This window comes from Neocloeon triangulifer, unplaced genomic scaffold (assembly GCF_031216515.1).
Source record: "Neocloeon triangulifer isolate White Clay Creek 2 clone unplaced genomic scaffold, ASM3121651v1 ptg000004l, whole genome shotgun sequence".
NCBI lineage: Eukaryota > Metazoa > Arthropoda > Insecta > Ephemeroptera > Baetidae > Neocloeon > Neocloeon triangulifer.
This window is the reverse complement of record NW_026775547.1, coordinates 4,137,225-4,161,566: the sequence shown is the minus strand read 5'-3', so window position 1 is coordinate 4,161,566 and position 24,342 is coordinate 4,137,225. Positions and strand designations below refer to the sequence as shown.

Below are 24,342 nucleotides of genomic sequence, written 5' to 3'. Positions count from 1 at the left end.
GTAAGTCCTAATTATGAATGCCGTTGCTAATTAATTGACACACGTGCTTCAAACACAACGTCTTTGAGAACCAAGTTTGGCGCTGTGGTGCTCAAGAATATGAACGTGTGACGCTGGAATTGTAAATTTTCTGTTTTAATGATTGATTGTTTTTCGCGCCACGATGCATTCAAGAACAAATCAGCTGCGTAGTAACTGATTTTCCACAAATATCAATTAACTGCATGTTCCTGGAACGTTTTATTCCTCAGCAATAAATGAACATTTAACTAAAACTGCAACAAGGAATTTGGTTAAAAATGGAAATAAAATTATGTTAAAAAAATACGGAACAAACTAACAAGCAATGTTTTCGAAGTGTCACACTCCGATTTTCTTAAAAATTAGTGTGAGGCAGGGAAAAGGTGTCATGATAACCAAACAAACGTCCATTTTTGCCCTAATTTCCCAGGAGCTGCGTTACACGCATTTCAAATTTGGAAATTTATGCAACTTCACGACATGTATGTTTCGCATGCTGCATACTTACCTATATGAAGCACATTATGTCATATGGTAAGTATGCAGCACGCGAAACAGCGAAGTCATGAAGTTGCATAAATTTCCAAATTAGAAACGCTTGTAACGCAGCCCAAATTCAAAATTTTTAAGAAGTATAAAGTTTTAGTTGAAATTTTATATAAAAAGGTCTTTAACCATTAAAAACTATTCAGCGTTCCTTAATAATTAAATCTGGGCAATCTAAAAAGTTGATGGATGCACTTTATATTTCTAGGCTGTTAAGTTAAAAAGAATTATTTTTTTGTGTTATTATATATTGTTTTGAAATGGTAATTTTACTTGTTTGGACAAGTGAAATAATTTTTAATTTTAAAATTTTTACTTGCAATATTTTTTCATTATTTACATTAGTAATTTTTGACAAACGTTTCAAAAGTTTATATGTATATAAAAATGAAACCGAAAATTAATTTATAATTTATTTATTATTAAAATGATAGTGAAAGTTGATTGGAGCAAGACTGGTGTTTTATTACTCTTAACAGGAATAGATTTTTAGTGATCATAGCATAGACAATATCATTGAAAAACGGCTCGGAAAAGAATGCTATTTTGGTTATTTTGATCTTGGCGTATATTTGCAATTTAAAAAGAAATTGAGCCCTTGCAAAAATATCATCTATCTTAAAGAGTTAAATGACCATTTTTTTAATCAATATTTTCTTAAATTTTTGAATCAAGAATTTTAGGTTAAAATTCAGTTTTCTGATGCTTTATTTAATCGATGTTTTTTTTAATTATAATTATTTAAAAATGTTAATTAAATTTAGAAAACTAAATCTTCAAATATATTATGTTAAAATTAGATTTGAATGAAAATATTATATTTAAATTTTATTGAAAATATTGAAATTTAATTTTACTTGTAATTAAAATTTAATTTAAATTGTTTTGCCAATTTAATTTTGCATTTAAAAAAAGTTCAACAAAAATTGTGGCTTTATGAAGAATAATAATGTGCAATTTTGACGATTTTTATTCTTCTTCCCTTTTATGGCCGTATTGAATTTATTGGAATTTATCTGCCACCGACGATGAACTTTTCTGCGACCTTGGAACAAGTTCTGTATAAACATAACAACATAAGGACGAAGTGCCCATGCAAAACTTGCAGGGTGCTCTAGTAATTTTAAGAATGCAGGGAGCGCATTCCAGAGCACGGTCGAACCAACTTCACCCTCAATTCACAATCAGTCCATAAAATCAGTTCTTGGAAAAACACACGAGGAAATAGATGTGTTTTTTATTTATTGAAAATGAGTGATCAAATAATTTCTGTTCACAACGTTATACAACAATTGATTTACGACTGTGGATTTGATACTTTGAAAACCACAGTTCCTACCCTAATCGAATTACAATTGACCAGCCATCTGAAGGGTAATATTCACTATTATTAATTGAATGACAAGTTTTTAAAACAAGCAACTTCCTTTTTTTTTTTAGCAATAATATGTGACTTCAACAGCATTGACAAAATTATCCAAGAAACTACACTCGACTATCAGCATGAGACTACTAGTGAACTCCTAATTGACGACTTGGTTGACTCACTGGAAACGCAAAATGATTACGATGTTCATGACAATACTCTGGAAACAAGACACTCGATTCATCCACGTGGGCAACACGCTGAACAAATTGAGGGCGACAACGCCGAGTACTGCCCAGATGATGACAACCCTTTAGGTGCAGTACAAATTGTTGTTAGTCTGAAGGAAAAGCAAAATGCTGTTAACTACTGGAGAGCCACAAAAGGAAAACTTCGTCCTATTGAATCTGTGCAGCACCGCTTTAGATACGTCACGAGTAGGAGACAACTATACAGATGGAAATCGCAGCTGGAAAATGGAGGAGATAGACTGAACAAATTAGCTGCTGTATATTTAGGTAACATAAAACCTCAAGTTTCAGCATTCAAACTATTAATAAGAAAATATATTTAAATAATTATGAAGAAACTGTTAATTTTTTTAAATTAATAATAAATTTATAAATTAAAATAAAAAATATTAAAGATTTAAAAAATTCTAATTAATAAAGAAAGATTTAAATTACATAACTATAATTATTATTATATTAATGGAACTGTAAATGTCAATTGATATTTTTATTTGTTATTATTATGAAATGTTGTAAAATAATTTTTTAATAAATAAAAAAATATATATGTTGCAGCCGTGAAGAGACGCTTCGACAATGCGCGTGAAAATGGATATTTGATACATGACTGTGATCTCATGGAGTGGGCTGCTGATGAAGGAAAAACAGCTAAATTGACAAACTTCTTTGCATCACGCTCGTTTGTTTACAACTGGAAAAGGCGATTTGGAGTTGGTGATCGCAAAGTCACAAAGTTTATGACGAAAGCTTCTATCGAGAGAGAAGAGGAGCTCATTCAGCAAGGGAAAGAATTTGTCAAAGACGGGGCTGCACTAGTCAAGGAGATAGGCGCATCGAATGTGTTCAACGCGGATCACATGGGACTTGTGAGAGAAATTCACACCGGGAGAACCCTTGACTTGATAGGAGCCAGCAATGTTTGGAAGGTATGTTATAAAAAATATATATCTATATAAAATTACATACTTATTGTTACAATTTTAATATTTATCAATGATATTTGATTGAATATTAAAATATACCATGATTCTCATTAAAAGACATCAAGGAGCGGTTTAATTTTTTATAAAGATTATAAAAAATATTATTAAATTATTATTTTTTTGTTAGTAATTTCATGCCTTAAGTCAATAAAATGAATTGAATTATATTGTTTCAGTTGATACAAAGCAAACATGCTCTTACGCACTCATCTACCATACTTCCTGTCACATCCGCTGACGGCCGCCTACACTCCCCTAGTTTGCTGATTCTGCAGGAAACAACTGGGAAATTTGGCCCCTCTGTGTTAAAGAAGATTTTCCGGCCTCCCAATTTAGTTTTACTTGCTACAAAATCAGGAAAGATGCACAAGTTTCAAAATGGAATATTTTTTGAAAAGTGTCTGATTCCTCACCTAAAAAGCAAGTCAGGATTTCTGAGGGACAAATGGTTTGGTTGGTGGAACGACGAGCTTCTGGACAACTTGCCTTTGGCCAAGTCAGTAACAATAGCTGAAATCCCTGCAGGCACAACTGGATGGGTGCAGCCGCAAGATGTCTATTTCAATAGACCCCTAAAGTGCTTCCTGCGAAAATTTTCAGATCGCATCATTGCAATGGGAGTTGATGTGACACTGTCAGAGCGAAACTCCATAATCAAGCTAGTGTCCATATCTATGAACCAATTCAGCGCTCCACGATTCCAAGCGGCAATCCAGTACGGCTTTTGGAAAGCCGGTTACCTTGGACCGACCAGGCCCCCAGCATTTGAGACCCCGGCACAGTTCTGCTTTTCAACAGAAACTGGAACCTGCGGAGAAAATGGATGTACCAAAAGGTTCTTCTTGAAGTGTGCTTGGTGTCTCCAATTACTTTGCTTCGAGCACCTCTGGTCATTCCATTACTGTGAGAATGCCAAGTGAATCCAAAAACTGAAATATCTAGATATTTTTAATATATCTACGCTTTTATTTGTGCAATTATTTACGTTTTTGTTTGGTGTAAATTCTATAAAGAGTTTAGAATAAATAAATATTTTATATCGTTTTATATAAATATGAAAGCTATCAAAAAGAATTTACAACGTTTTTTATTTCAATATTTGCCATTTGATAATATCCGAAATTTCGATTTATTCAAACTACTCTTGTAGTATGGCAAAATAGTTCTTCACATGAAGATATTATTACTTTTATTTATAAATAGAATAGAAATAACTAATTTCATTATTTCACAACATTTTTAGAAAATGTATAAAGTATCTTCATTCGTAAATTAAAGGAATAAAGGTATATTATTATATTAAAATTATAAGTTGATCATGGGCTGCGTTACAAGCGTTTCTAATTTGGAAATTTATGCAACTTCATGACTTCGCTGTTTCGCGTGCTGCATACTTACCATATGACATAATGTGCTTCATATAGGTAAGTATGCAGCATGCGAAACATACATGTCGTGAAGTTGCATAAATTTCCAAATTTGAAATGCGTGTAACGCAGCTCCTGGGCAATTAGGGCAAAAATGGACGTTTGTTTGGTTATCATGACACCTTTTCCCTGCCTCACACTAATTTTTAAGAAAATCGGAGTGTGACACTTCGAAAACATTGCTTGTAAGCAAGTTGTTTCTCTCAATTCCATGTAATTGTAAATTGTGTTTTTATAATTATAAATTATACCAGAAAGATTTTCCTTCATGGCTGTTTGTGAGTGAGTTACTATAGGTAATGGGTTATGCAACTAGTTTCTCTTCTGCGTAGCGCGGATTGCATGGCAAATATACATATCTTTTGAACTTCAAAATTTTTTAAATCAATTTAAGTGGTTAGTCTTAATTTCTCAACAAATTTTGTTGGAAACAATTTTTTTACCCGACAAAATACATTTTTTAATTTTTCTGCAATTTTTAAATGGGAGTACTGTTGATATTTTTTTTTGCCATTGATTTTTTTTTAGTTCAAAATAAAACTCTGGCCTTTTAAGTCAGAGATGGCGTAAGCCCAAAATCTACAGAAGAAAGCTAGATTATTCTAAGTCTCCAAAACTCAATGAAAAAAAAAAAAAATAAAATTGCTACTATATTTTTAATTCAATAAAGCGGAGATTTGAAAACAAATATTATCTTTTCTAAAAAAGTTATTCTCAATAAATCTCAGAATTCCGCGTTACAATTTTCTCTTGCAATTGTTTACTAAATTAAAGCATAAAAAAATGTATTTTAAAAGAAAATTTGTATTGCCGTTGATCGAGGAGAGTATCAAATCAGAGTCATAATATTTAAGTGCGTCTAAAATTGTCTCCCTTAAATTAAATCTGCAGAAGCAGCTCAGACCTTTTCCATCTCCGTGATTGATGCCTCCATTAATTTATTGCCTCTGCCTTATAATACCCACAAGCTTTTCCTTGATAAATAAAAAATAATAATAACTGTCTCTTGCCAAAAAGGGGTGCAAAGGGAAGAAACCCAAATGCATCCGGTCCTCGTATTTCTGCGGCAAGTTTCGGGGCAAAGCGAAAATGACACCGCATTAGGCATTATGACGCCCGCCCACCGTTTTTCGAGCCAATATTTGAACTAGGGATTCAACGAGAGCACATTTTATTTGCATTGAAATATCAAATTCTGCAGTGGGTGAGCGAGCGTGTGTGTTCGCAGCACGGCGGCACCAGCAGAGAGAGACTATAATATAATATATGTATACCGACGGCGGCAGCAAAGAGGAATTAACACCGCCGCAACAACTCTTACAAAAGTAAAATGTATGAGAGCAATGACGTTTCTCTCTATTAAGCGAGCGTTTGTGTGAGGTATCGTGTGCAATTACAAAGTTTCGGCGCGGCGCATCTCACTGTGTGTAATCAGCCAGAACACGGAATGTGAATTTGCCTCTAATTGGCACACGGTTTCGCCCCCACGTGGAACATTAATTTCGCGATGATAGTCCATGCCATTGTTGTATGCAGCTGATGACAAACATCGTCTCTGCTCATCACCTTGATTGGATGCCATTATTCAAAATTATCATCGCGCTCTGAAGTTATGAAATAAGGAATAATTGAAGATCTTAGGATAAATGATGTGTACTAATTTGATAATGTTTTTTTTAGACATGTGCCATTATTTCTTTTTTTATACATACAAATATTCCAATGAAATTATTGATAGAAAATTTTGTAAAGGTAATATATTTTTTGTTTTGAAAATAAAGTTTAACTCAAATAAATAGGTCCAGGAACATCTCCAATTTTCAGTAACAATTATTTCTTTGGTATAAAAAAAAGGAACCTCAAAGAAGGAACTAAAGAAAAATGGAAATTTTGAGACGATTAATTACAGTTGAAACAAATGCTTAATATAATACCATTGGCCATATTTTCCAAGCATTTCAGCATGGAAGTCAATTAAAGTCCCCACATTTTAGCTAATATTTGGCCTGACTGGCCAGAGGTGTTGCCGTTACTTCAAATTTTTATTTCTTGCTCATATTTGACTTAATTTTAAAGAATAAACACAATAAAATTAATAATAATGTAACTTTCTTGATGTTAGCAGGACTTTTAATTTCTTCCACATGAAAGCATCTTCATCTTAAAAAATACCGATCGATCCCATTTGCTTTACAAGCAGTTTTGCAAGTTTCATGAATTTTAGTGCTTTGATTAGTAATTTATATTTTATGAAAAAAAAAAATATTTACATAACTTGATGGTGCCAAATGGGTAAAATTTTAAAATATATGAAAGTGAAAAGTCAATTATTTGTCATCTTAAAAATATTTATTACATAATACACATTTAAAAAGCAGGAAGCTAGACAGGATGATACAAAAGGGTTAAAATAAAATTATCCGAGGCCCATTAAGGAGTTTAGGGGACCCATGTGTGTTTCCTCGGCAACTAATGCCAACGGAGAGTTAAATCCCAACCTCTGGGCCACTCATCGGAACACTGAAGCACGAACCGAACATCAAATACAAAACATTAATAATCGTTCGAGATGGATGGCGTTAGTACAGGGAGAACTTGTGCAGCCTCCACGCGCCCCCGCAGCGGCACGACTTGATCCAGCGCTGATCCCACGCCTTGATTGCCGCAGATAAACGCAGCGAGTTGTGTGTTTGCGCCTGGGACATTCCACCGCACCTGCGACAGGCGAGAAAATTGCGCTCGTTAATGGCTAATTGAATCTGGAAGGGCTTTAGTTGTGCTGGCTGCGCACCTTAGGAAACGAAACAAAGCAAATAGGCTTTCCAAAAATAGACTGAATATTAAATAAATATTATATTATTATTACAAATGGAAATATATTTAAGCTAAACATAAAATAATATTGAATTTTTTTTTTTAAATATTAAATAATAATGCAAAGAAATAAGAAATATTATGGTATATGGTAAAAATTGCAGTTAAGAAAAAGAAAATTAATCAATTTATGGTATTAATACTTATCAAGTTTGCAGGATATGCAAAATCCAATCTAATCTCATTGATAAATATTTTAAGTATGAAATTTCTGAAAAAGATCAACACCATTTAGTGTCAACCAGGCACCGGCGAGATTCGAACTCACGATCTCCTGTTTACTAGACAGGCGCTTTAACCAACTAAGCCACGGCGCCGTTGGTGAAAGGCCAAATCAATGATATAATTGTAACGACCGCTTCTTTCATTCGCCGCGGCCACGTAAGAGAGTCGTCACACGAGATAACAAGCATTCATAAGAGGTAGGAGGGCTCTGTCATTTACCTGCAGCACACTCTGACGATGAGCGGACTCTTGCCCAGGTAGATGTGTCGGATGCAGTCGATAACTTGCTGGGTCTGCAGAGCGCCCTCCACAGGATTGCTCTCGGCTGGTGTTTGCAAATTTTCCGGCTCCGTCCCGAATTCCAACTAAAATGCAAATATTAGAGGTTAGACCTTTATTTATTATTCGGGGGCAAGTGTGGTAAAACCAAAGCCACGAAAATGAAGTAACTAATTTGGAATCAATATTGATCAGCAAATAATGTGGTTTTAATTCCTTCCTCTGAATATTAATAATTCAAATATGTTGAATATAAAACTTTTTGAATTTCTAAATTCTTACTTTTATATTTTTGATTTTTTTTACTACTGTAGATACAATTTTTTTATAATACCCGTTCATATTTAAATAAAAAATTGATATGCACCTGAATGGGCAGGGGGTGGTAGAAAAGGGCAGGGGCCATGACGACGGCAGTCGAGCTGCTCGAGTTGATCTGCGGAATCTTCACTTGGCTTGGCAGCAGCAGGCATTCATCTAGAAACAATCAGGCGACGGGTAAGCTCTTCCCTTAATCAACAGACGCACATAAACACAACTCGGGCAGCGAGGAAAAAAATCACAGTGATGCATGTTGACATCGAGAGAGGAATGGAGGCAAAAACAATTTCTGACTTCTGCTCGCAAAAGCCAAATATTATTGCAGCTGCGACGTGGTTTATTCCGCGGGCGTGGGAGCTTTTTCGGCGATATATGAGACACAGTCAGAGAGGATAAAAAAAACACAGAAATCACTGTATCACATCAAGCAGATAATGTCAAACAAAACACATACATAAATGTGTATTGATCATCACATTTTAAGTCAATATTTATATACGGGGCAAAAAGAGACAAAGGGTTTTTGATGAATTTGGACCAAATTAATTATTATTTCGTGTATACGTTTACATTGTGAACAATTGAAAACAATATAATTATTTCTTATGACAGTTAATTTAAATTAATTTAAGAAAACAGAGGAGAAACTTTAATAAATAAAATATTGAAGTTATTACATTAAATAGAAAATTTACCAACATATTTTGGTTCTTTGTAGAAAAAGTAATTCTCAAAGTTTTCAGACTTATATTCAACTATTAAAATATTTTTAAATTTTATTTATAATTGACATGGATTAAGAAAATTATAAGATTTTACCATCAGATGAATTTCGAAATTTTCAAATTTACATGTCTGTCATACCATCAGTCGTTTGCAAAACGACAAACTTCCCGGGAGTGTACTGTTCAATTTTTCCGTGTGCGATTTCGATTATCGCTTCCGAGGTCACCGACTGCTTCCGGTATCCTCCTGAGACGAAAAACTCCGACTGAGACGTCTGCTTCACGAATTTGGGCTTCTCCCGCATTTCGTGCTGAATTTCAGCAATTTTAGGCACCTTATCCGTGATTTCCGTCTTCAAATCCTCACTATCGGTTTGTTGTTCCTGCTCAAAAATTGCGTTCGAGGTGCTCAAATTGCGAATCATGTTTTTCTCTCCTTCGTCGTCGGAACCTTCCTGAATGGCGAGCACAAAACTGCTCCTGGGAGTGACAAAAATAGTGCCTCTCTTGAAAACATCGTCCTCGCTCGAGGACACGCTTACGTTTTTCAAAGCCTCCTCTATGTCCTTGTCCTGCAGGTCAATCGAATTACTTGAACTTTTCCTCTGGCGCTGCTCGTCCATCAGAGACACCCTTTTGCTGGAGCCTGTGTAAAGGGCCTTGGTGCTCGCGTCATGTCTCAGCGAGGCGGGCGACCCTGTCCCGACAGGGGAGGGCGGCAGGGACGTTTCGACCTCTTCCTCGATGATGACCGAAGGGCAGGAAACGCCTCTTGAGCTTCTAATTCGCAAATGCTCCGGCTGGACCAGACACAGGTTGGTCTCGTAAGGCACCGGTTGGAAGGGTGGCTTGAAAAGTTGTCGCCTTTTTTGCTCCATTTTGCGGTGGATGATGCGCGTCCCTCGGGCAGCGAGATAAAAAACGATGCAGCACAAGGGCAGCGACCAAATAAGGAGCGCCATCAGCCAGAGGAAGGTGATCCAGCCAGGGTGCTGAGGGTAGAAGTCCTTGCAGCTGTCCACCACCACTGGCCAAATGACAAACCAGAAAACTGTGAAATAAAGACAGGCGCCGATGGAGAGCGGCACAAGAGAGCTCAGCCACCATCGTTTCTTCGGCTCCTCAAATTCTTCGGTGACCTGGACGGACTTAGTCTGCATTTTTGTAAATTTTTCAAGCAGGCGATTGTGAATTGCACGCACAGGATCGCTTGCATATGTGGCGAGTGAGAGTTGATAGCAGGAAACTCGAGGAAACGGGTGATAACAAAGTCGCCGCGACGCCACATCCTCTACCACTTCATTATTTTTTTTCCGTTGGTTGCAATTAAAGAAATAAATAAAAATTTGGTTGATCTCAAAGGCACAATATGGAGCCTCAAAAATTAAAACTTTATAAATATCAATTTAATATTTCACAGTCATCAACTGTTAATAGTTAAGAATTTAATTGGAACTTTTTTATTTTTTAAAAACGAACTGATTATTTTTAAATCACAAAGTAATTACAATTTTGATAAACAATATATTTTTTTTTCACTGGAGATATTTATTTCCTTCAAAATAACTTTATGAGATTTTTCTAGCAAGTTATTTTGCTGCCGATAAAGTAAAAAATAAAGTAAGCATAATGTACTCACCAACCAAAGCCTCATCTGGATCAGGACTTTGAACTAGTCTTGAAAGCAACTTGAAGCACAAGGATAGCACATCTAAGTTGTCGGTCATCTGGATGAAAACGGGAAGACAAGTGGGCCTAAGAAGTCCCCAGATCTTGATGATTACCAGCAGCTCTCTCAGTTCGTTCAGGGCACTAATGTCCCTAAGAAGTTCGTACTAAAAAAATAAAGAGTCAAAATTAGCGTTGTTACCCCAAATGGTAAAAAAAAGACTACTCACTCCTAATCCCAAACTTCTTTGCTGTCTTTGCTCCGGAATTCTGGCGAGCAAATTTAGTGCTAGATCTGCAACCCATTGGATTAGCTGCTGCAGAGATTGCAGAGTGCTGGGCTCCACGGTGCACTCTTTTGGCTCCACAATAAGCAAAACTCGATTGATGTCTGCCAAGGGCTCGGTCATGGCCACTAATATTTATATTTCATCAATACAAGAGTAAAAATTATAGCTCAAATCTTACTTGATATGCTATCGGCAGGACTTTTTTCGTGGTTGACCAAATCAGACGGCCGCAGCAAGGATTTGAAAGCAGTCGAAATGGAGTGCAGCATGATCAGATTTAGCAAGTCTGATGATTTCTGCTGTCCACTGGATGACAATTTGTGGAGGGAAGCTTTGATGCACAAGTACTGGGCCAAAAGAATTTGCTGCGTAGATGCTGGTTGTCGTATGAAAGATTCTGTGAACCGATCACACACTGCATCGATCATAGAAGGTCGCAGGGCCAGCAGAACGTCCCACCAGTCCATTCCAGAAATAAGACAGTATTCAAGCAGGGTCACTGCATAAGGTACGGTTAGAGGGGCACCTAAAATTTGCATAAATTATAAAAAAAACTACACTTTGAAATTCGTGATTTAGGTAACCTCCAGGATCCGCCACTGGCAAAACTTTGAATAAGTACAGCTGTCCTCTAGTGTCGGCAACCAAGAGACCACTTCCGGCCCAGGTAAGATCCATTGCAGCTGCATTAACCAGCCCTCTAGACATTTTAGGAGATGGCTCATCACATCTCCAAGGCAAACTTAAGGTTGCACTTGCAATCTTTTAGGATAATACAATTTAGTGAAAGTTGTTTATAGAGATTTATGTTATACTTGTTTTAGTGAGTCTCTATGAAGGCAGAACAATTTCGAGTCATTCAGTGCAACCATAATGTAGGTGGAGGTTGGAACTGCGGTTGAAAGGGAGGCTTTTGTAGTGCACACCGCTCTGATGTTTGAGGATGCCTGCCAGTGAGACTGATGTTGCCAAACCTAATAATACAAAAAATAATCTTTGGTCTATCTTAATTCATGAGATTACTCACCACCATTTTAAATGGTTCCGGAGGTGGGCTTGACGACTTTTGCAGAACTTTGTGCACAGACATGACTTTCTCCCGGAGCTCCCAAATTTCTACAATACCTCCTGTTTCACTATTTGCAGTCACAACCAGCGAGTCTGCATCCTCTCTAACCACAAATCTCAGCTGGACAACTTGGTGGTCTATGCATTAGAAAATTAAATATCTGGATTTTATTTTTATAACCCAAACTCACAGCTGTTATCTTTAAGTGTGCTGCACTGCAGGAAAAAACTAGGCAGAGCTTGACTCATAATGGACATTTTGTCTTCGAGGCGTTTGATCGAGACTCTGTAACACTGAATGGGCAAGTTTGCCTTTCCACTGGTGACAGCAACCAAAAATTGTCCATCTATAAAAAATAATACATTAATTTTTTAAACCAGTTTCTAGATTATATCCAATCCCTACTTTTTCCATAGCAAATGTCGACTGCCATGACCCTCTGCCTAGTATTTCCAAGACTCTCGCTGGCAGTCAGAGCATTGTAATTTGGTCCGTTTGCATCCAAGGTTTTTGTGATCGAACTCATTCCCTCCTGAACAAGAGTCACAACGCCAACCATGCCAGTGGACGTCACAAAGACGCATCCTTCTAAAGGTTGACCGCCAAAGTGTCGAACAGTCGGAGCAAACTTGACATGTGCAAACTTGTCGATGTACATTGGATTGTCTTTTTTCTCTGCAACAAGTCCGATCTTCCTTCCATTGTGGAAAAAGGAAGCTGCCAAGACCTGTTCTCCTGGAAAGTGGGCCGAAACCAAGCAGCTCCAATCATTCAAAAGATGTTCCTTGGACGCAAAAATTTGAATCAGTCCGTTAGAGTCAGCAACGAGCAACTTCGATCCCGGCAGATCCCACTCGAGAGACGTAATTTCATAGTCGTGGGATATTATTCTGAAAATTTGATATCCAATTATGAAAAAAAATACAGAATTTATAAATATACGAACTTGTAACTGTGCCAGGGACAGTTTAAGTCGGCAACGTAGACATGGGAGCCGTAAGTGATGCCTTTTTGGTCGTTCAGTTCTGTTGTGGTTGTAAAAGCAACAACATTTCTGCTCGAGATCGAGCATAGTGTCGGTCCTTCGTGTAAGCTAAAAATTTAATGTATTAATATCAATTATAAAAAAATTTCTTCCTGGTCGGTTCAAACTTACAAGTCAGCGTTGTTGTTGTACTTTGATGGGCTGACCTGCTTGCAACTTACTGAGTAAACTATGTCCATTTTACAGGATTTTCTAATTAATTTAGAATTTTAAAACATTTCTCTAGTTATCGCAAATAAAAATTAGACACTAAAATATAGAATGAGTCAAAAGTATTGCTAAAAACAGGTTGCTGCAAGCGCACAGCAAGCCGCTTGTTGTTGTTGCTGTTCAAAATACAATTCGCCACAATCGCCACGCCCCTCTCACCTTGGAGCTTGGAGCCAAGAAGCTTGGAGCCCAGTCGGCTCTATGTAACATTTTTTTTATATTTATTTTTTAGAATTATTTTCCACAACATAAAATAAATTTTTAATAAAACAAACGTTTTGTTTTTTATGCTGCAGATGAAAATTACAATTTATTATCAGTGTGTGACAAGAATCACAAGAATAATTAAACTTAAACATTTCAAGCACACAAAACAGTTTTAAGCTTATAGGATTGAGTCTCTTCCTCATTTTGTGGTAAACTGGAATAATTGGGTGCTGCTCCTCAATCTCAGCCTAATTTTATCAAATTTCCGACATCAAAGCGAGAATTTCTTGTTTCAAAAATGCTTCCTCTGTGCCGGGCGCGCACGGTTTGCTCCAGGCAAAGTTGAGTATGGTCGCTGGCACCAATTTGAGGTCCAGCAGCATGTTGCCAGATTCAGGTCCACCTTCAACCAACTTCTGTCCTGTGGGGGTGGTCAGAACGTAGGGTCTTGGTTCTTCTTCGTCTCCGAAGGACAAATTCTCCCTGACGAAAGCCAGCACAGTCTCAAGTTTTTCGTAGACATTGAAGGTGCCCTATAATTTGTGATTGTAGGAAAAAAGCTACTAAAAATGAGGCAATTATGTACCTGCAGTAAGGTACCATCTGGAAATCGAACCCTAATGATAGCGTATTTGTAAACTTTCATTTCTCTCTGCTCATCACGCTCCCTCATTGCTTTGGTCCTCAAGATTTGGCTTCGTTCCATAGCTTCAGCTCTAAAATTGATTTTTAAATTATTATTCCAAATAAATCACATTTTTAAATTGAATAAATTCATAACAGCACTTTGAAACAGATATTTCCAATATTCTGAGATTATAAATTTAATTTCACTTTTATAATAATGATTTATTTATTACACTCTGAAAATGATTTCTAACCTTAGCTGATACTCTTTTCTAAGTTCTTCAGCAGTAAGTCTAAAAAAGGCTGGCGGCAGCTCTTGCCTCTTAGACGCTTGAGACGGCAGCAAAACTTGCAAGCCTCGGTCAAGTTCCAGAGAGATTGGTTCGGCCGAATCCAAAGCATCACATAAAAGCTAAAAACCATCTTAAAAATTTTGAACACATAATTTAAAGCACCATTTTACCGTCAATTGCTCTATATCCCCTAATTTCTCTTCCGGGAAGACGAGGAACTTTTCTGTTTGCCCCGGAGCAGTTTCAATGTCTTTCTCTTCAAAGCCAGCAGCGAGGAGCAATTCAAGCCCACCTTCCACCTCTTTGATTTTGTCTTGGAAGGCACGACTTTCGATCTTGACCTTGCGGTACTTTTCTTCGCCAGGGTTGTTGATTATGTTGTCAAACATCCTGTGGATTGTCTTGACACACTGCTCAACTTTCTCCTTGTTTTTGGTCAATGTGTGGATCATCAGAGTGGCCGTCAGCGCCCGTTCGTGTTCCAACTGCTCGTACAGGAATTCTCGGATTTTCTTGTTCCACTCATCTTTGGTCAAGATTTCAGGGCCTTAAAAAAATTGTTAAAATAAATTTCATAATCAGAGATTTGAGATTTTACCAATCAGGGGACAAGCAAAGTAAATTCCAGAAACAGCTAAACGCTCGGGATCTTGTTTTGGAGACTGCGGAGATTTCGGCTCCTCGACAGCAACTCCTGCAGCAGCTGCCGCCTGTTCTGCTTCCATTTCTCGGCGAGCCTGAGCCCTAATGGAAGCAAGAGATCTGAAACAAAGATTAATAAGTTAGTACTATAATAAAACAATCATAAGTGTTAAGAGATAAGTTAAGTACAATCTTTGAAAAGATTGGAAAATACTAATCAAAGTATTAGAGGACCTTTGATTAAAAAATTACAATTCTGTAAAATAAAATATTGATTGCTTACTTTAAAGTTTGTCTGATTTTTTCGCGTAATCTAGATTTTACCAATTTTACTGTGTTCTTTTCTTACACTAGCAATTTAAAAAATAGAATATCTCATTCTTTTGTAAACTTGCAAAGTTGCCGAAAATTGACAAATAGTCTCAAAAAGATTTTGAATTAACTACAGTGCCTAAAAAATTCTGCATTTTTTATTTTCGCCTCCCAGCAATTAAAATTTAACGTTTGTCAGGCATAGCTGGAGTATGCATAAAAATTTAAAAGGAAATATTTATATTCAGCACATTCATTTCTCTATTACTGAGATTTCTGTCTCTTTTGACGTCTCAAATTCATTTAAATTGATATTATCTTACGTTCCAAAAACAGAACCAGTGTCTTTCTTCTCAAATCTGGCCAGTGCTGCGGCTCCTGCTTGTTTTGCTTCACTGGATGTCTCAGCCCTTTTGGCCACTGGAGCTGGAGATCCTCTTCTACCTGAGCCAGAACTGGATGAACTTTGCTGGGAACTTGTGTCGCCCAAGCGGTGGCCAGGACCGGTCATGCCCAGCTTGATCTTGGCTTCATTTTTCTTGTTCTTGAAGAACTTGGACAGTTTGTTGCCAAACTTCTCCTTATTTTCCTTGGGATCCGGCATGATTATATTTTGTGGTTTCAAATTCTGGGTGTATGTTCGGTGGGGAGTTTCAACTGCGAAACGCTCTTTTTCAGTTCCAAGATGGACTTTGATGTGCCTGAAAATTAAAAATTTGAGAGAATTTTTTTAAATTAGAGTTATATTTTAATACCAGGGCGCATCAACTTGTCCGAAATGCTAGGGCCGTAGTAGCTCCAAGCCAGGGAAATGAACAGGACGTTGAAGAAAAGCACCAGGCAGAAACCCTTGAGCAGCTTGACCTGGAAGTCGTCGAACGCAAACCACTCGGCAGCCTGCGCCAGGAATTCCGGCGCGTGTACTTCGGGTTGCTGGACGCCTTGCTGCTGGAACTGGGACGGTTTGAGTCCGAGGAACTGGGCGCAGAGACTCAGAAAGTGGTTCAGGTAGTAGAAGAAGAGTTCTGCAAAGGGGCTGCTGCTGCTGCTTTCGGTGGTCTCTTCTACTTGATGGTTCTCGAAGGGCGGTGCTGACATCACACGCCACCGACGACGATGCAGGTGGGTTGCGAACGACACGCGAAGGATGACGCTTCAAATTGCAATGCTCGAGATCAAGAATATTCACAAAAATACAGCGAGACACGGCAAAAAGCTTTCGGTGAGCAGCTGACTCGGGTTAATTTACGAAACACTACACAGGGGGCGCTCGCTGTTTTGAGGTGCGATTAATGCGCAATTTTTCCTGTTGCATGTTGCATAAAATTTTAATTAAACATATTTGTATAAATGGATTTCACGAGGATTCGTCAAAAATATATCAAAATGACGGTAAAAACATATATATCAAACATCAAACGATCGAAATATAATGTATGACATACTATTGATATTTTAAATTTTAAAAAAGCGCCCAACGTGGGGCTCGAACCCACGACCCTGAGATTAAGAGTCTCATGCTCTACCGACTGAGCTAGCCGGGCTTGATACAATTTTGTAAGATTTAACTTAAATATATCTAAGTATTTTGCCTGCGCCCATAAAAAATTACAATACAATATGACAATATCAAAATGATCATAATCTACATTTTTCCAAATACATCAAGTTTTTTGCAATAATTATAAAGCGAAGGATTTGTGGATTTTTGATGAAATAAAATAATATTATTGCAGTTATAGGAGCCAAAGTACTTTTTGTTTAATTTTAACAACTTTAAGCCCAAGACAAATACATACATATTTTCAGCAATATTTTACAAGAATTTAATCAGAAATATTTACTTCTCAACTATATTCCTCTCCAACACAACCATAATGTCAAATTATAATAACACCAATACATTATGTAATGTTAAACTTTTACAGATATAATCACCGTTACTTCCAATGCTTTATTAAAATGATTGCATCCATTCAATTAAAGGTTACCTCCATTATAACCACTCTCCCACAGGTAGTTTTGCATATTTAGATATTAGGCCTTACAAATTTAAATGCTGGGCAGAATCTCCCAACTGATCTAAGTGACTTCTTTGAATCAATGATCGCTACAAATTATTATGTGATATGGAGCATGATTACATCAATTTGTGAATTTTGAGAGAAGGCCATAAATTTTTGTGCCAGAGCCGTATTGTTATATAAAAATTATCACAACTTATTTGGTAGTGGGAGATCTACTTTGATAAAAATCAACACCCAACCATTATTATTTTTTTTAGAGCAGCTCTTGTTTACGTCTCGTTGCCTGGTTCGTCGTCTCCAGAACTATCGACGTCTGCGTCACCCCTTGCATCGGGAGCGTCCGGAAGTTGGATATTCCTCAAGAGGTCCCTCAGCATGTCCATCAGGGAGGCCAAATTGCGCCTGACCTCCAATCCGCCACCCTCGTTTTCGCCCTCAAACTCGTACTGCACCTCCTCTGCCGGCGCAGCTGCACCAGCCCCTTCACCCCTGTAAATTAATGCAATCATTGAAAACAAGCTGGAAATAAATTTAAATTGAAAATTACCCAGGTGGCTCGTTCACGTTGAATGTCGGTAGCAGCGATCGGAAGAAAAGGGTCAGGGCCCCTGCGTTGTCCACAGTGGTCACTCTCGGCCTCCTGGGTCTCTCGTAGATGTTGATTGAGTTTGTAGGTGGAAGAGGGTCAAAACTCATCACCGGGCCTGATGCCTCCTAAAATTAATCCAGAATAAAAATATGATTTAATGATATAAGACACTAAATATCTTTAATTACAAAACAATAAAAATAGATATTCAAAATAATATAAAAGCAAATATGATAGTTCATTATTTCTTTAAATTAAATTATAATCCCAAAAAGAACTTAACTTTTAATGAATGATATTATTCAAAAGAATTACTAACACTTTGTGAAATCACGGGTGGAACTTCTTTCAAGTCGGCTAGAACAATGTGCCTGGTTATGTTCCTTGGTGGGTTGCCCTGATAGCGCCTGCGTCTGTGACCATCACACTCACTGACCAAAGGGTCTTTGCTGTCCACACGGGCTAAGACTGCGTGTGTGTTTCTCTCTAACCACGGAAGAAGCTCAGGCTCTTTCCACACAGGCCAACAACGGGCTACGTAGAGTTGAACAAGCTGCGCCAGTGCAGGTGGCATGCTAAAAATTTCATAAAAAAAATTGATGGGCAAATAAAGAAAATGTAAAAAATTTGAAATTTAGCTGTAATGAATCGATTCAGATGTGAATTTAGAGCAAAAAATTAATTTAGTTTTTTTTTGTATTTTTCTATCAAAAAAATTAAAAGTAATAAAATTTATTTTTCAACTCAATCTTGCCTGGTTTGTGAGTTTGGTCCGAAGAAGTTGTGACCCAGCACCTTTTGGTCAACCTGCACAGAGCATTTTTCAAGCAGCGGCGAAAGCACCCCTGGGAACATGATGAGCGCCAGCTGCAGGGCTGCGTCTGCATCGGCCATTTCCACAGCACCCTGCTGCGCCAGGTGGAATCGAGCAACAGCCGTTGAGTATGCAATATTGGGAAGCTGACTAAGATTTCTCGAGGCTTCCCACTCGTCGGCCAAGCGGACCAACCAGGCAAACTGCCTGCTCCTCAGGGCGTACAGGTCAATGACCAGAACCATGGCCAGCGGATCCCCCTCTGGGTCAAGGGATAAAACCACTTTGCTCAGCTCGAGAGCAGTGCGGTGACATGCACGTTGACCAACTAAGGTCAGGTGTTTGAAGAGTGCTATGAAGAGTGCCCTTAAAATTCAAATAAATTAATTATTTCTTTAATTCAATGTAAAATTATAAAATCATCTGTATTTTAAAAGAATTTTTAAAGTCTATTTAAAACATCGTATTCAATTAAGCAGATTTACAATCAAGGTTAAAGATAATTCCTATAATTTACGAACAAGTACACAGCAGAATGTTATTTTTTTTTAACAGTTCTATAAAATTTACCTGTTTTCCTGTCTGCAGTAATCGAGCCTGCAGTTGCCCTGAGCAAGACTGAAGAGAGGGTGAAATGCATGTTCCAAGGCATACAGAGCCCGTTCAATCAAGTCTGCGGCCATTTGAACATCTTCACTCATTTTGCAAAGCTCGGCCACCTGCAGTAGAGCGTCGACGTGATAAGGGTGTGAGTGAATGACAGAGACGACGTTGTCTGGATTCAGACTCTCGACAGCCTGCAGGAAGATTTTCTGCACCTGCTGGTAGTCTGGGCTGTGCTCGTAAGAAAAAATCTGGACTTGACCCTTTTGCTCACAGTATCTCATTGTTATTCCTGCAAGAAAGTAAAAGTATTTTGAGATGAAATACAAAATAAATAGACAAACCTTGTTTTCCTATCATTGGCCAGGTGTCCTTTGGAGTCACAATTCCGGTGTTTCGCAAGTGAGTTCTGGTCCTTGATTTTTTCCTAAACAAATAAAAACAGATTAAATTTTTTTAAATTGTTTTTTAAAGAAATTTCTGCCTCTGCTCCGACTGCACAATTTTAACTCCGAAAATCCGCTTCAGCTCGTTATTTGGATTGAGATTTCTGTTCTCAATACTGAGCAATTCCTTGGTCCGCTGTACTTCAATTGCAGCTTGGGCAGTCTCGGCAGATGGGACCGGGCCCAGCAACCTGTTGACTTGGTCAATTTCATCTCCCTGAAAATAATAATGAGATTAAATTCTAAAACATATAATTTTTAAAGTCACATCAAAATTATCTTCGCTGCTCCTTTGATTAAAGGCAGGCTTCGTGGCTTTCTTCTTCTTCTTTTTCTTCTTGCGTTTGGCCCCCTTGTCGCAAGGGTCGGCGCCGTCTTGATCCTGTGTCGGTTCGGTCTCGTTGTCGTCGTCCTCTTTCACTTCCGATTCCGACAATGACTGCTGATTCAGCTAAAATCATATTTGAATAAATTTTCTGAAAATTCGCACACATCAAGATCACGCACCAGGTCATATCGATTGACGTTGAACTGCTTCTTTTTGGCACCTCCGCCCGTAGCCACCGCCAACAAGTCGTCCTCCTCTTCTTCTTTTTCAGGGTCGCTCTCGGCGCCGACAGGCAGTCCGGTGTCGCCCTGAAGCTTGCGCAGCACTCGCGAAGACATTTTGGAGACTTTGCTTTGCTTTTGATTTAAATTCGGTGACTGTCAAAAGAAAATTGGTTTTGTTTGTAAGTTCGACGATGAAGGAATCGTGGCTTCTGGTAATGTCGTGCCGTGTTTTATTATGGCAGGTTGTGTGCTTTGCTTGCAGCTGATGGATGATGGATGAAAATGCAAAGAAAACCGGTTAATTTGTAAGGAATGAAATCAGTGTGTTGAAATACATTTGAGATTCGAAAGAAAATTTTTTTTATTGAAATTTTTTGAAATTTTTATATATAAAGTAAGCTTTGTTTAATTTTTTTTCAATTTAAATTTTCTCATTAATGGTTGAAATTAATTGTATAAAAATGACCAAAACCGGAGTTTTTTTAAAAACCGATTATTTTGCTCCACTAGTTTTGTCCGCCCTCTGCAGCGTGTATCTGGAGTTAAGAGTAGAGAGCACAAAATATATTAAGTAAGATATGCAACCAGCGTGACTTTGATGAGAAGCGCGTTGCTTACGCTATAATTAAAGGGGCTTGGCTAGAATTTGTGAAACATGTTTATAATTGGAAATAAATTTAATTAAATATTATATTATGCTGACATGGTGGCCAGAAATCCAGGAACAAAATATTGTTCATCAATACAGATGCACTAATTACCTGAATTAATGGAAATTTTCAGATTATAATATTTTAATTGATTATAAATATATTATAAAAGGAAAAAGAAAGGCAGCATTTTGGAAGTATTAGGCATTTTTTGCCTTCAGCAAAAACTTTTAAATTGGTTGCTATGTAATGCCTTAAATTTATTTCAGCAAAACGTATTTTAACAATAAGAGCGACTTAATCGGTAGTATTGTTGTGCTAGTAGTTTATTTTGTGATCAAATGAATGAAATCTGATCTTTATTATTGCTTATGTTGAAATTTATCGGATTTTTATTGCTGTTTATTTATCCATCTTGTTGCAAAGTACTATGTAACAAGATAATTTTATAATTATCTGTATTTTTTTTATCTCTTAGTGAAATAAATTATGTATCAATTTAAAATTCTGATCGATGTATATCTTTTTGGGCAGTGATTGCCTCTATGATATTTCAATAAATATTATTTGCAACAGACAATAAATAATATTTTAAATCTTATTTAACTTATTTAAAAAGTAACAGACGTAATTTTGAACGTGGATTATTGTAATATGTTCCCTGTCTTACTTCATTTATTTAAAAGGAAGTCTCCTGGCAAAATATTAAAATGTGCGTCTTGGAGAGCGAATTTGTTGAATGCTATTTGTTTACTCGTCTTGATGGAAAATCTAGGCGCCTGCAGGTATTTGAATTGAATGTGTTGACAATGTTGTTAAACACAATAATTTCACGTTCGCTCTTTATTTAATATATATCATTTATGTTTGTATTGCTTCTATTTACTTAAGCGCCAATTCGCTTCGCTTCCAAACAGCAAAAAGTCAGTATGGTTGCGAGGGTCAATATTACATTTGGCTTGATTTTTTTTCTTCCAATTGTGTGAATCCGTTGTAGTACAGACTAGGGCTACTTTTGATTCCTTTTCCGGTCCCCCTGCTCACAAGCAAGATGTGTTTGAGCAAAGACATAAAAATTATTGGTGTTTCTCATCGACAACCCATTCCACCAAAAGTTATGCTTTTATTTCCCTGGTTTGCATTTTCGCATTTAATTTGAGCTATTGAATTGAATGATGAATGAATGTAAAACATTCAATCTCTAAGCACATAGATGATGATTTTGTTTTATGCTTTAAATTGTTTTTAATGTTTTCAATCATCTTTAATATTAGGCGCAACTTTTGATTGCAGTCGTCGCAGAACAACCACGAGTATAGCAAGTTGCATAATAAGTTTCATCAAAATCGGGGTGCGTCACCTTAAAAACCATAACTGGTCAATTTATTTTGTTATTAATTTCACCTTCCCATCAATATTCAATAATTAAAAATTTAAATATTGTCCTTTGCTTGCTTTTGGCATATTTTTGGTGCATATTTTTCGTATTGTTTTCCTTTTGTCCATTAAAATAGAGTGATGCCTATTTGAGAAAAAGACAAATTTTCTGAACTGATTGTAAAAAAAAAGAATAAAACCAAATGAAAAACACCTATCTTGTATTTTAAAGCATAATATCAATAATAAAAATATTCCCTCACAAAAAATACGCAATTATTATACAGGTATGCTTATTTTGCATTAAAATTTAAATAACACGCAGCATCGTTAAGTTCTCTGAAGAACAGATATTTTATGGTTTCTGTAGAACGCGGTTGCATTGAGATGAGATGTATATTAAAGAACAAGAGATTTCTATTATTAGCTTGGCTGGATTGTCTTATCTTGTGTTCTTGTTAATTCCAGTCTGGTAGAGAGGATTCGCTGGCTGGGAATTTTAGTCTTACTATTAAATCCAAATAAATCTTGAATCCCTTCGTGATGAAAAGCAGCATCTGCTTTATTGCCTTTCAAAAATTGAAGACGTTGTGGTAAGATCTCCACCAACGCTCCTCCTATTTGACGAATTGATCTTTTTCTTTTCTTTACTTTAAAAGTTTGCTGCTGTAGAATTGTTGAATGGAACAGAGAGTTGAGCTGCTCAAAGTGGAGTGGAAATCACAAAGTGCGTCTGTCTCGCGTGAGTTCTCAAAAGCGCATCCCAGCTGACGGAATGCTCTCACAAGGGATAGGAGAAAGAACAATAGATCGATCCATAATGGATTGTGTTTGTTCTTCTCTTTAAAACATTTTTTCCTTCAGAATTTTGAATACACTTCCATCTCTCATGACGTAAAATCTTTATTCTAAGATTTGGCTAACAACGAGAAAGGACTTTAGATAGTAAAAAAATTTAATTATAAAGAAGTTAGAAAAGGGACCTGTTTTTTTAGGCAATTAGTTTAAAATAAATCTGGTTAAAATAAAGAGGTCCATGGAAATTTTGACAGTGCGAAAAGAAAATGATTATGTAAACATATGAATTATCAGTAAAAAGAGTAACTTTTATTGCGGAATAAATTTGTTGAAAATAATATTTATTGATCTATTATAGAGGCCGATATAAGGATATATCAAACAGAATTACTATTGTTGTTTGTTCCCGTCCATCCATAAATTTTAAAATAAAAAAATCCCAGTGGAAATGATTGCCTGTGTAGAGATCAATAGAGATTATTTACAGAGCTAAATGAAAATAAAGTGAAAGTGGTTTTTACGGAGAACTGTAAAAACAATAAAAGCGATTTTTATATTTTCCTCCTACTTTTTTTTTTATGACCGAAACAGTTAAAAGCTATATGATTAAATTCCACGTTGTTTCATTATACAACATGAAAATTTCCGCTGACTCCATTTACGTACTGTAAATCACACCAAAATTTGCTGCAAAAACTAGGCCGAAGAGCTTATTATAAATCATCAAAGGCCCGGTTTCTCCTTCGAGCGTCGCAGTAACAACAAAGGGAGGCTGTAAAAGTGAGCGTGCATAGGACATTAAAGCACAGGGCGCACCGGTGCAGGAAATTTTCAGAAAAGGGCCGCAGGCTTGAGAAGTCTGATTCAACTTCCAACTTGGAAATACATTAAGCACTGTCAAGGTAGACTTTTCAGATTTTGATAGTCGAGTTACATTGGTAAAAAGACTTTATTTAAAAGAGAAATACGACAGATTTGTGAAGCTCTTAAAAGATTGAGCCACACAATTTTTAATAAAGAAGCATTTCGCATTGAATGAGATGTTTGAGAATAAATATCTGTGTTATTTAATTAAAATATAATAATTTTAATTCATTTGTGCTTT

The 24,342-nt window shown here is 36.8% G+C and overlaps 3 protein-coding genes, 1 long non-coding RNA gene and 2 other non-coding genes across 6 annotated transcripts; all 6 read right to left on the bottom strand.

The window, feature by feature from the left end:
- Positions 1 to 1,026: 1,026 nt before the first annotated feature.
- LOC132193589 (uncharacterized) lies at positions 1,027 to 4,785 on the bottom strand. Its single transcript, XR_009441472.1, has 2 exons — positions 3,581 to 4,785; positions 1,027 to 3,512 (listed from the first exon to the last, which is right to left on the bottom strand). It is a non-coding gene; the product is annotated as an uncharacterized LOC132193589 (long non-coding RNA).
- Positions 4,786 to 6,905: 2,120 nt separating this feature from the next.
- On the bottom strand, positions 6,906 to 13,421 carry LOC132193503 (mediator of RNA polymerase II transcription subunit 16). Its single transcript, XM_059614218.1, has 13 exons — positions 13,202 to 13,421; positions 12,992 to 13,138; positions 12,451 to 12,935; positions 12,236 to 12,391; positions 12,004 to 12,182; positions 11,792 to 11,950; positions 11,561 to 11,738; positions 11,155 to 11,502; positions 10,917 to 11,101; positions 10,658 to 10,853; positions 8,340 to 8,449; positions 7,913 to 8,058; positions 6,906 to 7,309 (listed from the first exon to the last, which is right to left on the bottom strand). The coding sequence occupies exons 1-13, from the start codon at positions 13,267 to 13,269 to the stop codon at positions 7,174 to 7,176; spliced, it is 2,493 nt and encodes an 830-aa protein (XP_059470201.1). The 5' UTR covers positions 13,270 to 13,421; the 3' UTR covers positions 6,906 to 7,173.
- On the bottom strand, positions 7,712 to 7,785 carry Trnat-agu (transfer RNA threonine (anticodon AGU)). Its single transcript has one exon. It is a non-coding gene; the product is annotated as a tRNA-Thr (tRNA).
- A 161-nt stretch (positions 13,422 to 13,582) lies between the features above and the next one.
- LOC132193359 (UBX domain-containing protein 6) lies at positions 13,583 to 16,587 on the bottom strand. The gene is made up of 7 exons (XM_059613985.1): positions 16,137 to 16,587; positions 15,705 to 16,082; positions 15,026 to 15,189; positions 14,598 to 14,974; positions 14,389 to 14,546; positions 14,094 to 14,223; positions 13,583 to 14,040 (listed from the first exon to the last, which is right to left on the bottom strand). Exons 2-7 carry the CDS (start codon positions 15,983 to 15,985, stop codon positions 13,765 to 13,767), a joined length of 1,386 nt encoding a protein of 461 aa, XP_059469968.1. The 5' UTR covers positions 15,986 to 16,082; positions 16,137 to 16,587; the 3' UTR covers positions 13,583 to 13,764.
- Positions 16,588 to 16,852: 265 nt separating this feature from the next.
- Positions 16,853 to 16,925, bottom strand: Trnak-cuu (transfer RNA lysine (anticodon CUU)). Its single transcript has one exon. It is a non-coding gene; the product is annotated as a tRNA-Lys (tRNA).
- A 689-nt stretch (positions 16,926 to 17,614) lies between these two features.
- On the bottom strand, positions 17,615 to 20,663 carry LOC132193342 (ribosome quality control complex subunit TCF25). Its single transcript, XM_059613953.1, has 9 exons — positions 20,368 to 20,663; positions 20,129 to 20,311; positions 19,899 to 20,077; positions 19,759 to 19,841; positions 19,382 to 19,706; positions 18,752 to 19,177; positions 18,317 to 18,572; positions 17,956 to 18,122; positions 17,615 to 17,897 (listed from the first exon to the last, which is right to left on the bottom strand). Exons 1-9 carry the CDS (start codon positions 20,524 to 20,526, stop codon positions 17,678 to 17,680), a joined length of 1,998 nt encoding a protein of 665 aa, XP_059469936.1. The 5' UTR covers positions 20,527 to 20,663; the 3' UTR covers positions 17,615 to 17,677.
- Positions 20,664 to 24,342: the final 3,679 nt, after the last annotated feature.

What these genes read in the sequence shown, in the direction of transcription:
- LOC132193359 (XM_059613985.1), bottom strand. Translation starts at nt 15,985, where the DNA reads ATGCCGGATCCCAAGGAAAATAAGGAGAAGTTTGGCAACAAACTGTCC. An exon ending in ACTGGTTCTGTTTTTGGAAC is followed by an intron (nt 15,190 to 15,704) that starts GTAAGATAATAT and finishes TCTTTGTTTCAG; the next exon opens with ATCTCTTGCTTCCATTAGGG. An exon ending in CAGATGGTACCTTACTGCAG is followed by an intron (nt 14,041 to 14,093) that starts GTACATAATTGC and finishes CACAAATTATAG; the next exon opens with GGCACCTTCAATGTCTACGA.
- LOC132193503 (XM_059614218.1), bottom strand. Translation starts at nt 13,269, where the DNA reads ATGGACATAGTTTACTCAGTAAGTTGCAAGCAGGTCAGCCCATCAAAG. An exon ending in TACAACAACAACGCTGACTT is followed by an intron (nt 13,139 to 13,201) that starts GTAAGTTTGAAC and finishes TTAAATTTTTAG; the next exon opens with CTTACACGAAGGACCGACAC. An exon ending in ACCACCCCCTGCCCATTCAG is followed by an intron (nt 8,059 to 8,339) that starts GTGCATATCAAT and finishes TTTGCATTTTAG; the next exon opens with TTGGAATTCGGGACGGAGCC.
- LOC132193342 (XM_059613953.1), bottom strand. Translation starts at nt 20,526, where the DNA reads ATGTCTTCGCGAGTGCTGCGCAAGCTTCAGGGCGACACCGGACTGCCT. An exon ending in ACGTCAATCGATATGACCTG is followed by an intron (nt 20,312 to 20,367) that starts GTGCGTGATCTT and finishes ATATGATTTTAG; the next exon opens with CTGAATCAGCAGTCATTGTC. An exon ending in AACGTGAACGAGCCACCTGG is followed by an intron (nt 17,898 to 17,955) that starts GTAATTTTCAAT and finishes ATTAATTTACAG; the next exon opens with GGGTGAAGGGGCTGGTGCAG.